The 16,124-nt window shown below is 46.7% G+C and overlaps 1 protein-coding gene across 4 annotated transcripts in view; it reads left to right on the top strand.

Annotated features, from left to right (window-relative positions):
- plekho2 (pleckstrin homology domain containing, family O member 2) overlaps nucleotides 1–16,124 on the top strand; it is a 46,776-nt gene that overhangs the window by 23,331 nt on the left and 7,321 nt on the right. The window contains exons 4-5 of one of the 4 annotated variants that reach the window (XM_037246682.1): nucleotides 8,894–8,998; nucleotides 14,750–14,848. In XM_037246682.1, the coding sequence (XP_037102577.1) occupies nucleotides 8,894–8,998; nucleotides 14,750–14,848 (204 nt within the window). Of the gene's footprint in view, nucleotides 1–6,433; nucleotides 6,724–8,893; nucleotides 8,999–14,749; nucleotides 14,849–16,124 lie in introns of those variants that run through there. The other 3 variants (XM_037246684.1, XM_037246683.1, XM_037246685.1) reach the window with 3 other exon arrangements.

Raw genomic sequence — 16,124 nt, 5'->3', positions numbered from 1 at the left:
GCCCGGCGTGCTGCGGTTGCGCGATCGGACCAAATTAAGCTCCCTGCGCACTGAGGTCCACTTAAATTTTGGAAAATACATCAGGACTTTAAAAATATTTTCTAAATTTTAGCGACGGCTCTGTCACAATAATGCAACCAGCGCGGTGCAGTTGCGCGGTGCAGTTGCGCGGTCAGCGACGCGCTACTGTTGCGCGTTCGGCGGTGCGCTGCAGTTGCGCGATCAGACAAAATTAAGCTCCCTGCGCACTTAGGTCCACTTAAATTTTGGAAAGTACATCAGGACTTTAAACATATTTTCGAAATTTCAGCGACTGCTCTGTCACAATAATGCGACCAGCGCGGTGCAGATGCGCGGTGGGCGACGCGCTACGTTTGCGCGTTCGGCGGTGCGCTGCAGTTGCACGATCGGAAAAATATGCCCAAATTAAAAAATGCTTAAAAAGGCGGGGTTTTTTTTGTCTTGAAACGGATATTTTTTTTTCCATTATTTGTAATGGGAAAAATAGATTCGGAATTCGACCGATTCGCTTCTCGAACCGCCTTATGGAACGGATTGTGGTCAAAAACCAAGGTTTGACTGTATTTTTGCTATTCTTATTAAAATCACACTTACATGTGAACTGGAAATGACAATAATAACAGTGAAAGCCAACTTGAACAAATTGGCTATTTCAGAAGTGTGTCAAACTGGTAGCCCTTTGCCTTAATCAGTACCCAGGAAGTAGCTCTCGGTTTAAGAAAGGTTGGTGACCCCTGCTCTAGACGTTGTGCCAACGACTATTGGCTCCAGCTCTGCAGCAACATTCAATCAGCTGCTGACACAGGCAACATCAGACTCATGTTCGACGGCATCAAAAAGGCACTTGGAACATCACCCCGCACAATTGCCCCGTTGAAATCAGCTTCGGGAGAAACCATCGTTGACCGCTCTAAACAGCTGGACCACTGAGTGGAACACTACTCAGAGCTCTATGCCAGAGACGACAGTGTCTCTGATGCAGCCCTCAGGCATGTAGGGCATCTACCTGTTATGGAAGAGCTCGACATGGAACCAACGACTGAGGAGCTAAGCAAAGCAATTAACAGCCTGACCAGCGGAAAACCTCCAGGCACCGATGGGATAACAGCCGAAGTCCTCAAGTGTGGGAAGCCTGGTCTTCTGCATAGACTACACAGGCTGTTATGCCTGTGCTGGAAAGAAGGCTCTGCCCCACAGGACATGAGAGATGCTAACATCATCACCTTGTACAAAAACAAGAGAGACAGGAGTGACCGTAACAACTACCATGGTATCTCCCTACTCAGCATTACCGGTAAGCTCTTTGCTCGAGTTGCACTAAATAGACTCCAAGTCCTCGCAAAGAAGCTCCACCCGGAGTCACAGGCAGGGTTCAGATCAGGAAGATCAACTCTGGATATGATCTTCACCCTGAGACAGCTGCAGGAGAAGTGCAGAGAGCAACATAAACCTCTCTACATGGCCTTCGATGACCTTACCAAGGCTTTCAACCTGGTGAGCAGGAGCGGCCTCTTCCAACTGGTGGAACGGATAGGTTGCCCTCCAAAACTCCTCAGCATCCTCCAGTCCTTCCACACTGACATGAAAGGTACTGTTCAGTACGACAAGTGCACTTCTGAGCCCTTTAACATCCGCTGTGGTGTCAAACAGGGATGCGTACTGGCACCCACTCTGTTTGGGATATTCTTTTCTCTCCTCCTGCGCCAAGCCTTCGGAACATCAACTGAGGGAGCCTACTTACACACCTGGACAGACTGCAAACTATTCAACCTCTCCCGACTGAGGGCAAAATCCAAGGTCAGACCACTCACCATTCGGGACATGTTGTTTGCTGATGATGCAGCATTGGCAACACACACCAAGGAACACCTGCAGATTCTCCTCGGCCGGTTCAGCCAAGCATGTCAGGACTTCAACCTGACCATCAGCCTAAACAAAACCAAGACAACTAAACTCTTTCCATCTGCGTTGCCTGAGACGCATACTGGGCATCACCTGGCTGGACGGGATCACAGACAGTGCAGTCCTGGAGAGTGCACAGCTCCCCACTATGCTCTCCCTGCTGAAACAACGGCGTCTCCGGTGGCTGGGCCATGTCTGTCGGATGGAAGATGGTCGTATGCCAAAGGACATCCTATATGCAGAGCTAAAATCAGGCAAAAGGCAAGTAGGCCGCCCGCTGCTCCGCTACAAGGATGTCTGCAAACAAGACCTCAAATTCTTCAACATCAACCCAGCCACCTGGGAAGACGTCGCCCAGGATCGTCACAAATGGCAACAGGCTCTTCGAAACGGGCTGCAGACCGACAAAACCACCCTGGCTCAACACAGAGAAATGAAAAGGAAGTTGAGGAAGCAGCAAGCTACCATGCCCTCACCATCACCGGATCCGGCCCACACCTGTAACATCTGCGGCCGTGTCTGCATCTCACGGATTGGACTCACCAGTCACAGGAGACGCTGTATGAAGAAGACCTAACCTCCAGACTTAAGAAATCTTTGGTCTTTGGAGACTGTGATGCCGAAGAGATACACATACAGTAATCCCTCGTTACTTCGCGGTTCACCTATCGCGGCCTCAATGCATCACGGATTTTTATGAAAACAAATATTGTCATGTGCCTGCGGCACCTGCCACTCGGCCACACCCCCTCCAATCAGCTGTCTCGTGATGCCACTCGTTAGCTCACTAGCCCTTGTCCATCTGACTCCCATTGCCAACCTGGCACGTTCGTTGATCCGTCTGCCTCGATCGCCCGCGCGTCTTGCCGAATGTTCCACCAGGTGGTTCCCAGCCGACAGCCAGCCAGCTCCGGTGAGGAACGCATCTGAACGCCACTCCGCCAGGTTCGTCAACCAGCCATCATCCAGTCAAACCAACCCCCCAGTCCGATCGCCGCTCCAGTGCTCCACCGTTCCCTTCCCTTCTCACAATAAAGTCTGTGTCGCTCTGCATTTGGCTGTACTGCCTGATCCCTTACAGTACAGACTGACCATCACAATGCAGCCAGAGAGCGACCAGACGGCATTGTGCCAATTGGAGCAGACGAAGACCGGAGTCAGCAGTCTGTCAGCTGACATCCGGACTCTGATTGAGGTGGGTCAAGAACAGCAGCAACAGCTGCAACAACAGCACCAGCAAATTGAGCAGCAGCAACAGGAGGTGTCACAAGTCCTCGGCGACCTCTGTGCACTGTCGGTGACCAACACATCCAGCCACGCTCCTCCGGTCGCTGCTGCGCCCATCGCTACACCCACGCCCCGACCGGCCACTGAGGCTAGGGGGCTCGTGGACGTCCCGGAACCCCAACTCGGTAACCTCGAGAAGTTCGACGGAGACCCCAAGCACGTCAGGGCCTATGTGACCAACTGCCGCATCATGTTCGTGACCGAACCGGCCAAGGTGGGGTTTGTCCTGACCCACCTCACGGGTGAGGCATGGCTGTGGGGAATGGCCGAGTATGAGAGGCGGGCTCCTACTTGTGCTTCATTCAACACCTTTGCGGACAAGCTGTTACGCATGTTTGACTTGGGCTCCACTGCTGAAGACGCCATCGAGGACGTCAAGGCAGCAAATCAGTAGCGGAGTACGCTTTGAAGTTCCAGACATTGGCCGGTAGCAGCAAATGGAACACGTCTATGAGCGCCCTCGGACCCTTGAGGATGCGATGTACCTGGTGGCCCGAGTAGACCGACGGATCCGAACCCGGCGGCGCGAGCGTGAGCGGAGATCGCTACTGAACTCGCGTAGTCTCCCTCCTCTACCTGCAGACCACGCAGCATGCCGAACCCATGGAGCTGGGACAAGCTCGCCTTCCTTTAGAGGAGCGCCGTCGATGCCTCACACAAAACTTGTATCTATACTGTGGAGAAGGAGGTCATCGGGCAGCAAATTGCCCGTTAAAAGACCAGAGCTCACGCGGCGTCGGGGGATTCGCGTGAGCTCGACCGGCACCAGCTCCCCCATCCCCAGCGCATTCACACTGCAGGCTCGGGTTCAGCTTGCAGCGGGCGACTGGAACGTGGCAACCTTGGTGGACTCCGCGGCGGAGGGCAACATCATGGACATTGGTCTGGCCCATCAGTGGGACATTGAATTCCTACCTCTGAGCACCTCCATCCCAGCCCGCACCATTGATGGTCAGCTAATCGGCGAGGTGACATCCATCACAGAACTGGTCAGGCTACTACTTTATGGCAATCACCGCGAAGTCATTCAATTTTACCTCCTGCCCCTCCCAGATCGGCGGCTCATCCTGGGGCACCCCTGGCTGCGGTAGCACAATCTCGTTCTGGACTGGAAGGTGGGGGCCGTGCGGCAATGGAGCGAACGCTGCCACCGTCAGTGCCTGAAGGCAGCAACCAGCCCGCTCGGGAGATCCACCCCCAGCTCAACCCCAGACATCTCCAATGTACCTGCACAATATCATGAACTCGAGGTTTTCACTAAGGCCAAGGCTACCTCTCTGTCAGGTTTAAATCGCTGACTGAACAACTATTAAGAGAAGAGCATCAGCAAACAAACCACAAGTGAGACAGAATATCAAGTCTTTTCTCGCGAGGAGTGCAGTACAGATAGTTTACAACAATCTCACAACACTAAATATCTGTGTACACTCCCGCTCTTTTTATTTGGATTTGCCCTGCCCACAATTATGAGACGAAAGCCCCTAAAGGAAGGGGGGGAGCACGTGGGCTTTGCCTCGTAAGCAAAATAATAAGAACGTGAGAAAAAGGAGTTTGAGTTGAGAAGAGAAAGTCCTTGAGCTCTAGCAAGGGAGGTTTTACGACCTTGTGTAGGATGAGACAAGCTAGGTTATTAATTACTGGATACGCACAAACATAATCTAACGATCAAGATAGCTTGGAAAACCCAGACTTTGATGGTCACTTGTAGGTTCATCTGAAGTGCAAGACAGCAATGAGGCATGTTGTCTAACAAAGCGGTCTTTGTTAAGAAGGAACTGTCTCGGTAGATGTCTTCTTTTTGCTGAGTTATCAGCTGCGTCCTGTCTGACCCAGCTGTAACCTCTCTCCTGGCCCAGCCGTACCTTTTCTCTTCTGTGGTACATCATAAAAACAGCAAGGCAAAACAGCAAGCATATATTGCAGTAATATTGCGGTAAAGCATTGATTAGAGAACGCATGATAACATATATATATACATTTTCCTAACACTCTCTTCCCCCACACCGGCCCGACGATTTCGCCATCGACCTGTTAGCCGGCACCTCGCCTCCCAAGGGCTGCATTTACTCCCTGTCTGCTCCCGAGCACAAGGCCATCTTGCTTCCGATATCATTCGGCCAGGGAGCCGGTTTCTTCTTCGTGGGGAAGAAGGATGGCACTCTCCGCCCGTGCATTGACTACCGGGGAATAAACAAAATCACAGTCAAGAACCGCTACCCGCTACTTCTCCTTTCTTCCGCCTTCGAGAGTCTCCAGGGAGCCACCATCTTTACGAAGTTGGATCTCCATAACGCTTACCACCTGGTGTGCATTCGGGAGGGGTACGAGTGAAAGACGGCTTTCAACACTCCGAGCGGGCACTATGAATACTTGGTGGTCCCGTTTGGACTCACCAACGCCCCCGCAGTTTTCCAGGCACTGGTCAATGATGTACTCAGAGACATGCTGAACAAATACGTGTTCGTGTATTTAGATGACATGCTCATTTTCTCTCACTCGCTCCCTGAACACATCAGACACGTCCGGGTGGTGCTGCGCCGTCTCCTTGAAAATTCGCTGTATGTGAAAGCAGAGAAATGCGAATTCCACGCTCTGTCAGTCAAATTCCTCGGGTACGTGGTACGGTAGGGGTTCATAGAAATGGATCCCGAAAAGTTGAGGGCGGTCACGTCATGGCCCGTTCTTGAAACGCGCAAGCGGCTGCAGCAATTCTTGGGCTTTGCAAACTTTTATCGCCGCTTTATTCGCGGTTACAGCACGGTGACCGCTCCCCTCACTGCCCTTACCAGCCGGCCTCCCCGTACAAGTGGACAGAGCAGCCAGAACAAGCCTTCCGCAAACTGAAAAAGAGATTTGCATCCGCTCCTGTCCTCCGAATGCCTGACCCCGAAAGGCAGTTCGTGGTCAAGGTGGATGCCTCAAATGTGGGAGTCGGGGCGGTTCTATCACAGCGGAGAAGCCAGGACAACCGACTCCACCCGTGCGCCTTCTCTCGCCGCCTGTCGTCCGCAGAACGGAATTATGACATCGGCAACCGGGAACTCCTCGCAGTGAAGCTGGCCTTGGAGGGGTGGAGACATCGGCTGGAAGGCGCCACCATCCTGTTCGTTGTCTGAATGGCCCACCGAAACCTGGAATACCTGAAAACGGCTAAAAGTCTAAATGAACGGCAAGCTCGGTGGTCTCTCTTCTTCAACCTGTTTAATTTCATGCTTTCAAACAGACCGGCTTCCCGCAACGCCAAGGTAGACACACTGTCGCGAGTATTCCCTGGTGGGGAGGAGGAGCAGGGGCCGGCTCCCACTATCCTTCCAAGTTCAGTCCGGGTCGCTGCGGTCTCGTGGGTCATTGACCGCCAGGTGAGGGCAGTCACATGAGACCAACCCGGCTCCAGCAACTGCTCGGAGAGTTTCTTATTTGTTCCAGAGGACCTTCAGATGTCGGCCTTGCGATGGGCCCATAACTCCCGTCTCGCCTGTCATCCCGGGGCTGCCCGCATGAGGTATGTGGTGGCCCAGCGCTTTTGGTGGCCTACCAGGAGGGAGGACACCCGCGATTACGTCCGGGCCTTCCTGTAACCGCTACAAGTCATCAAACCGTCCTCCGTCTGGGCTGCTCCAACCCTTGCCAGTGCTCTGTGACGGGGCTTTGTTGATGTTCACGTGGCTGAACGTCTACTCATACACGTCGGTCGAGCCAAATTGTCCACTCTTTTTTAAACACTCGGCACTCAGTGTCTGCCTTTCTTTTCCTTGGGCCACTCATTTAATGGAAGGATTCCAGCGGAAGGTTTGTGGGTGGCTTTAGCGTAAAACTGCATCCGAAAGCTCAGTGCGCGTTTTACGAGAATGCTGACGTCACAGCCCACACTTGAAATTCGGCACTGATAGAAATAGAGTGCGGAGTGCGCCGGCTCCGTACTACTGAGTATGTACACGCACTTGTGAGTGTGCACTGAGCTTTCTGACACTGCTTCCGGGAGTAAATATGCGGGCGGGCGTTTCCCCATCTACTGAGCTGTTGGATTCTCGACCTGACACTCATCGCGGAGTTTCACCACCGTCATCCGGACCAGCCTGCTTTTCGGCGAGGTCATCCAAGAGGATCCAGGAGGACCGTGACGGACGGTCATGTACAGCACCTCCCACTGGCATCTGAATCATCCGCTCCTGAAACCCCAGCTCCTGCGCCTTCTGCACCAGCTTCCGACATCGAGGAGTTAGACGCCTCGGCGGAGTATTGATCCCACCCGCCCGTCCGGTGTTGGGGTGGTTGTTGGGGACGTCAGAAGCCGTCCCTTGAGGGGGGGTATTCTGTCACGTGCCTGCGGCACCTGCCACTTGGCCACGCCCCCTCCAATCAGCTGAATCACTCACACCTGTCGCCGGCTCGTTATCTGGGCTATTAACACTGCGAGGAAGCACTTCCTTGTCAGTCTGTCTCGTGATGCCACTCGTTAGCTCACTAGCCCTTGTCCATCTGACTCCCATTGCCAACCTGGCACGTTTGTTGATCCGTCTGCATCAATCGCCCGCTCGTCTTACTGATTGTTCCACCAGGTGGTTCCCAGCCCGCAGCCAGCCAGCTCCGGTGAGGAACGCATCTGAATGTCACTCCGCCAGGTTCATCAACCAGCCACCATCCAGTGAAGCCAACCCCCCAGTCTGATCGCCGCTCCAGCGCTCCACCGTTCCCTTCCCTTCTCACAATAAAGTCTGTGTCGCTCTGCATTTGGCTGTACTGCCTGATCCCTTACAAATATTGCAGATATATTCGGTGCGTTGAGGCTTTTTGCGGCGTCACTTGGAGCACGGGGCTTTGTCCGCCCATATTACTTTACAGCACACTATTGGCCAGTAGGAGACCAATGGGAACAGACATGTCATCAATTTAAAATAAGGCAATTTAAAATAAAAAAATAGTAAACAACAGGCTGAAGGTACGATATGCTAACGTTACGTAAACACAAACAAGAAACTGAGAACGTGCCTGACGTAACATATTGAGTTATTCAATAACTATAGCATAAATAACATGCTAACGAGTTTATCGAGTGAAACCAAGCTATTTTCAAATGGTGATAACTAAAGGACTGTATAAGTTAGAAACATACTTTCTTGTCTAATTGAAGAAGAGGGTCCAATCTTTCATTTGGTACCACCTGTGTATACGTATATACTAGCCAGAGCGCACAATATTCTGTAGGCCTTACAAAATGAGTGAAAATGCTCAAAATCGGCTGGGATTTTAGGGGTTATTTTTTTCTGAAAACGCTTGGCATTCAAAGAGTGGATATGGAAGACTTCATTAAACAGCAAAATTTTGGTTTTCTTAATGCTTCTGTTTATTGTGAGCAAGGTGGTAACGTGAAGTTATTTTGTTTGTGCAGAATGTATCAATGTATATTAAACTCTTGTATATTGAATAGTGTACAGCATGTATACTTTGTAAAATATACACATTTTGTAAAATGTGCTTTTGTCATATTTTTGTACAGTTACGACTAACAACCCCCCACCCCACCCGGCCTCCCCAGCTTCTGCCTTTGCCACCCCATTGATAAAATCCTGGCTCTGTCACTGCTTGACTACAGGCTTTATAAACCAAAAAGAAAAATTTCATATCTGCAAAAAAAATTTATAATTGATTTCTCTAAACCCCACTTTCTTAATACTATTAACAGATCCGTAATATTAAATTCCAAGTACAGACTGAAGAGGAAAAAGAGGCTTGGATTCAAGCCCTAAATGATGGGATCAACCGAGCAAAGAACAAAGTGCTGGATGAGGTATTGTAAAATTACTATAAAATGTGTTTTCCTTTTGATAAGGGGTCTCAAACTCAACTCATGTGTGGGTCACTGGAGATAGCGAGAGATATTTCTCCCTTTACAACAAATTGCTGGATTTCAATGCTTACAATCTTGCAGACATACTGTAATGGTAAAATAACTTGAGATTTGTGCTGTCATTTGTATGTGAATGTATTTTAAGTGATGAAAAATGGCTCTCGTGGCCACTTCCTCTGTGACATAACACATCCATTAAATTAAGGTCTTTCTCATTTCCTCGGTAATTTGCATATGCCCCTCAATGTCTAGTTGAGTAATGACGTCTGATTTGTTGATCACTGCAACATTCTGTATGACCTGTACTAAACAAAAAACAACATTCCTTTTTCTTGAAATTGTTAAGTCAAGTTATTTATAAAGCCCTTAATCACAGAAACATCTCAAAGGGCTTCACATGCCCACAGTTGACAAATATTCTCTACATTGCCTAATCATAACCCCCAGGAGGGCAAGGAAAAACATAAAACCCGGACTGGTGAAAATGAGAAACTTTGAGAAAGAATCGCAGATCGGAGGAGGCCCCTTCCAGGATGACCAGGCCGCAATGGATACGGAGTGGGCAACATTCAACATGCAATATAATATGAAATAATCTGAAATAAAGTCGTGTAGATATCCATCAAATCAGATGAGGCTCTTCAGGAACACCCTCAGTCATCGTGGCAGCGCCTGCGAGGAGATGGTCCGCCTCAGTTCTTGTCCTGACCAGTTGGTGTAGAATCCAGAGAGCAACTTTCAGTATGGTTGTCACCTTGCCTTTGGAGGGGGTAGGAGAGACAGTAAAAACAGCAGTCAAATCGGCCAGCATAGTTTAACTAAAGGCAAGAGCATAAAAATAAGTCTTTAATCGTGTCCTCAATGCTTCTACTGAGGTAGCAGCTCTGATATCTGTGGGTAGGGAATTCCAGAGCTCTGGAGCCCAAATAGAGAATGGCCTCAAACATACGGACTTCTTTTTGGCTCTTGGGGTTATTACAAGACCAGCCTTTTGTGAACGAAGGTTTTGGGATAGAATTTATGATACACCTAGGTCGACGAGATAAGAAGGCGCTAAACCGTGTGATGTAGTCGCATCTCGAGTTGACCGGGAGCCAATGCAAGTTGGCTAGTATCAGGGTAATATAATCAAACTTTCTCGTCCTTGTGAGGAGTCTAGCTGCAGCATGTTGTATTAACTATACATTTTGTAATACTAGGAAAGGAAAGACCAGAGAACACTACATTACAATAATTGAGGCGCGACGTAACAAACTGCATCACATGTTGAGCGGGACAGAGTTTAGCAATATTGTGGATGTGAAAAAACGCAGTTCTAGTAATGTTCTTAATTTGTTTTTTGAAAGAAGAGAGTAGGGTCAAATGTAACACCGAGATTTATAACAGAATTAATTTGGGTAATAATAATAATACAGTGATCCCCTGTCTTTTGCGGGAGATGTGTTCCAAAACCACCCACGAAAAACGAAAATCTGCCAAGTAGATATGGTATATGCATAATTTAGAAATTTAAATACCAATGCATTGAAATTTCCAACACATAGTGTTTCTTGATTGCCGCAGGAGGGCATGGGTGTATTGTAAGTCACTTAAAAGTGTGGTTTACCTTGCCAAGCAATGCAAAGTGTCCGCCTTCGGAAATATAACATTACCCTAACTCGGGGGACACCATGCATAACGAAACCAAAGTGTTACGATTGAGCATGAATCTCCTGTTGCATTGTGGTCCAGTACACAATATTAAAGCTTTTTAAACCCTCCCCAAAACTTTTGCGCTACATACGCCTTTCTTATTCCCTTAATAACCATTCCCACACTGTTCTGTGCATATTTTGTACCATCCATCCAGCCGTCCATTTTCTATACCGCTTGTCACCACGGGGGCGCAGGCGTGGTGGAGCCTATCCCAGCAGTCATCAGCCAGCAGGCGGGGGACACCCTGAACCGGTTGCCAGCCAATCGCAGGGCACACAGAGATGAACAACCAGCCGCACCTAGGGGCAATTTGGAGTGCTCAATCAGCCTACTGGTTTTGGGATGTGAGAGGAAACCGGAGTGCCCGTAGAAAACCCACACGGGCACGGGGAGAACATGCAAACTCCACACAGGGAAGGCCGAAAGTGGAATTGAACCTGCACCTTCCTAACTGTGAGGCGAACGTGCTAACCAGTGCTCACCGTGCCGCCCTATATATTATACCTCTACAGTAAATAAAAGAACAAACACATGATATTGTCACGATGATGGTTGGTGCGCGTGGCCGGCTGCTGCCTCCTGCGTTTGAACTCAGTCACGTCTGCAGTGACACACATTGCTCAGAGTTATTATTTGTACTCCTGGACGGCAGTGCTTTTCCTCAGTGAAGGATATTGCTCAGAGGCATGAGCGCTTATTTGTGCTGTCCTGACTCTTTCTGCACGGCAGTGCATTTTTCCTTCATGCGCGGCTGTGTCACGTCTTCCGCTCTCGCCCTGCTGGCCGGCTGACGTGCCCTCCGTGCTAGACTTTGGGGGCGCGCGTCGCCAATACGGAACTGCATGTGCCAATCGGCGCATTCGCGAAAGATGAATAGCGAAGTGGCGAGGGATCACTGTAATAATAATGCACTGGATTTATATTGCACTTTTCTATAGAAGCCTATACTCCAAGCACTCAGAGTAGATGCATTATCCATACGCTCAAACATTCACACTCTGGTGGTGGTAAACTACGAAAGTAGCTACAGCAACCCTGGCGCAGGCTGACAGTTTGCGCATTCAACCACCGCTAAACATTCACCCAGACATACACTAGTGTGAGTGGCAAGATATAGTCCATTTATCAAGACTGACAATGGTGTGCTTAAATAGGTGCCGATGAAGAGCAGGGCCAATTATCAACATCTCAGTTTTACCTGTGTTTAAAAGTAAGAAATTGAGAGGAAATCCATTTTTTAATCTCAGCAAGACATGCCTCAAAATCACGGCAATCCCGCGGATTTGTCATTTCCAAAGGTATGGCATAACAATGAAAACTAATGTTATATTTCCATATAATGTCACCAAACGGAAGCATGTAAATGCTGAACAATATAGGTCCAAGTACCATCCCTGTAGGACACCACATGTAATATTACTAAGCTCAAAAGTCGCGTTCCGATGAACTACACGGTGGTTCCTCTTTCAGAGGTAAGAACTAAACCAGGAAAGTGCTGAGCCCGAAATACTCACATTTCAAGATGATCTAATAATATGTTGTTATAGACAGTGTCAAAGGTGTCGGAGTGCAAACCGAGGAGAAGATCCTTAGTCACTTTAGTAAGGGTTGTCTCACTTTAGGAAGGGTTGTCTCAGTAGAGTGGTCAGCTCTGAAACCCGACTGAAAGGTTAAAATTGATTGTTAGCAACCATATAATCATTGAGTTGTTGCGCTACGACCTTTTCAAGAATTTTCGCAATGAACGGTAAATATGAAACCGACTAGTAGACGAATAATTGTGGTTTTAAAAGCTGTTGGCACATGGCCAAAGGAGAGTGATAAATTAATGATATTCAAGGTTGAGGGTCCTAAGATCTGAAATAGTTCTTAGGGCCCTCTTTAACGGGTCGAGTAAGCAAGTTGTCTGTTTTGCCGCACTAACTAGTTGTGTAAGGCTTTCAAGGGACACCTTTTTTAAAATGGGAGAGGGTTATCAGATGATTGTCAGCCTTATTAATATTAACTTCAGTAATCGCAAGTTTTGACTGGGTTTTAGGAGCGGTGTCCGTAATCTCATCCCTAATGAACTGAACCTTCTATGTAAATAATTGCATGAAATTGTTGGCCGAGCTATTGAAGGTCGGCTGCTGTTGTTAGCTTTGCCACAGAATCAAATGAGTATATAGGGTTGTTTTTTTTAGACCGATAATTCTAGAGAAATAATTGGTTTTGCTAATATGAGCGCTTCCTTGTTTTTCTGTCACATCATGGCAGACGGAAGACCTCAAGTTTAGTTGCACGCCATTTGCGCTCAAGATTTCTGCATAATTGTTTGTGTGCGAGTTTCATCTGTTACAAGCCTCCTCGTCAAGTTTTAAGTCGTAAAGGTGCTACATCGAAGGCGTTTAACAACAGCATTGAAATCATTTATGAGATTATCAATCAAACCATTATGAGGGAAATGAACCAGTTGCCAGAAGCAGTAACTCAATAGAGCAATACTGGGTGACAAATTATTATTACAGCTGCTATAGATTTGTCTGCATTCATGACAATGAACGTTGACAATGAGCCAATACTTCAAATTTTATAAAGTAATAGTTAGACGTAACAATAGTATAGAAAGTATATGACCACAAAATATCCTACTCCTAATATCCAAATGGCCCACAGGCTTATTGCCAACCTTTCTTTTAACAGCAGGTTAAAAAACATGACTGGAACTGGGTGACAGGATATCGTTTTATTCCACTTGGCGTCACATCATAATTAAGTTTTGCGAAATGCTGTCATGAGTATGCGCTATCGTAGCCCATAAGCAGTGTTGCAAAAGTTCAGTTCACAACTTTTAAAATGAACTAGCTCAGTTCATAATTCATTATTGAAAATGTATTAACTAAATTCATCATTCTAAAAATGAAAGAGATCATAGTTCTTTTCTTCCCCCCCAATAAAAATATGCGACCCTCTGACATATTTGCATTTTCACCCATTCCATTCACACTAGTATCCAGGTGCTGCTATCACCTTGGAATCTTAAATACAAGAGAAAATTGCTTGAATTGTCTTGAATGACAGAACAAAAACATGACTGTGGTCCAGAAGGTGCAAACACAATTTGCTGTAGGAAACAAAGGATGTACAAATAAAGGGCAAAACATTTAAAGGTAACATATTTGCTTTTACTAACTTTTAATTTATAGTGACTGCATTATTTCTTAACTTGTTTACTCAAAGAACCAGAAAACGTTTCTAATTTGGAACATAAAAGTGCAAAGGGTGCAAAGCCCAAATAAATTACTAAAACAACAAAAAACAATCATTAAGAGTAATTCGTGGTTCAATGCCGTTGAACAATACAACTTCTAAAATTCCTGAATGCTCTCACATACATTATTGTTGCCGTTTGACGAGAAAGGGCGAGTGGGGACTAAGGATGCCCGTCGCGCGACATTTTCATCGACTGGAGCATCTGTTATTTCACTTTCATTGCATTTTGAAGATGCGATTGTTTGTAAGCAGGGTTGCGAAATCCTTTTTCTCCCGCCTATATAAGCCTTGTTTACAGTGTGTTTAGCAAGGTTTTATTTTTAAGTCTAAGAAGAACTTGACATCTTTGAACGAAAGTGAACTGCCGTTCAAAACCGTTCATTGTCCCCAGAATGAGCGCATTCGCAAAAACGTTCACAAAGCAAAAATGCGCTGCATTTAGTTCACCTTTGTCCAAATTATGAACAAGTTCATGAGCTTTCTTTCATTGAACAGGTTCAGGTACAACACTGCCCATAAGTGATTAAAAACTAACAAAGAAAAACACCCAAACACACTCACACAAAATGCCCAGGGCAACAACTGACAAAATTGGGAGCTACACGAACAAACTTTGACCACAAAATGCCAAAGGCCATGAGTTTGAGACTCCTGCTATAAATGAATAACCCTCTAAACAATAATGTGCCTTATCTACAACCATACACTGGGAAAGCTTTACACTGACTATATTTTTCCCGACAGGTTAAGATGGATGAAAACAGTAATTTACAGCATTTAACTCGAACAAGACCCAAAGGGAACCGTAACCGACGCCCACCAACCAGGATTCATATGAAAGAGGTATAATGTGACTGAGTGTACATTTATGAGAAATGTCCCTAATAGCAAGACAAGGCAAGTTTATTTAAAGAGCACGATTCATACACAAGGCAATTCAAGGTACTTTGAGAGAGAGAGAGAGAGAGAGAGAGAGAGAGAGAGAGAGAGAGAGAGAGCGAGAGAAATAGTCTGTCGGTTTCTTACTTTCACCAATAGAGGGTACTAATCACAGTGAAACGACTTCTACAGATTCAACCCGTATCCAAACATAAGGCAATGCAGGCTGTCTATTCTCCTGAAAAAACTTCAGGCATCACATTTTTTTTAATGACCCTAAGCAGCTACGAGCTGAGGACATTACAGCCACAGCTCCACAAATCTTTCCTCCATATCATGGCCCATCAGAGAACAACTGTCCGTTCTTTTTTTATGCCATTTTGTCTGTTTGTGTACGATATGTTCAATCTCGGACCATAAATAGGAGCGCACTGTATTCCTATTGGTCAATGCCCAAGAACCACTCAAAGCACTACTATGTGGCATGACGACCAAAGATTCTTACATGCCAGACTTTCGTCGGCGTGGTCGTGAACTATCCTAGACGCCAGCCGTCCAATTGTGGATTATGTCACACTACACAGATTGTGACACATCAAGACAACTCAAAATCGGCCACAACACACTACATTTGTCTGCGACACGTCTGTCAGCTCATTATCGGGCTACATTCGTGTAGTTTGACATTGTCATTAATGTGTTTTACATGTTGTGGGTTATATACGTATATATATATATATATATATATATATATATATATATATATATATATATATATATATTGATGATGTGCCCAAACTAAATCCTTAGTCCATTTCCGGTATTTTAGTACTCTAAGACAGTGGTGGGCAAACTTTTAACTTGCGGGCCGCAATGGTTTAGAAAATTTGAAACATTTAGAGCGTTTGGATATACTAAACCGTTACATGAATGTATGTAGTCTGCAAACCTGCAAAGAGAGAGAGAGAGAGGGAGAGAGAGAGAGAGAGAGAGAGAAAGAAGAGAGCGAGAGAGAGAGAGATAGATAGTTGGATTGATAGATAGAGAGAGATAGAGAGATAGAAATTGGTATTAACTTTTTGTAATGATCTAAAGTGGGTCATAAAACGTCTTACATTGAAATTGAAGAAACTTGTAGGAACCCTGACTCCTTTTTTAATCAATTTAGCTTTTCTAAGGGACTATGTTTTTTATATTTTCAGTAGATTTCATTACATGAAAATGCAAAATTTTATTATTA

This window comes from Syngnathus acus, chromosome 3 (genome assembly GCF_901709675.1).
Source record: "Syngnathus acus chromosome 3, fSynAcu1.2, whole genome shotgun sequence".
Classification (NCBI taxonomy): domain Eukaryota; kingdom Metazoa; phylum Chordata; class Actinopteri; order Syngnathiformes; family Syngnathidae; genus Syngnathus; species Syngnathus acus.
Note: the sequence above shows the minus strand (reverse complement) of the source record. Positions and strands in the feature narration are given on the sequence as shown.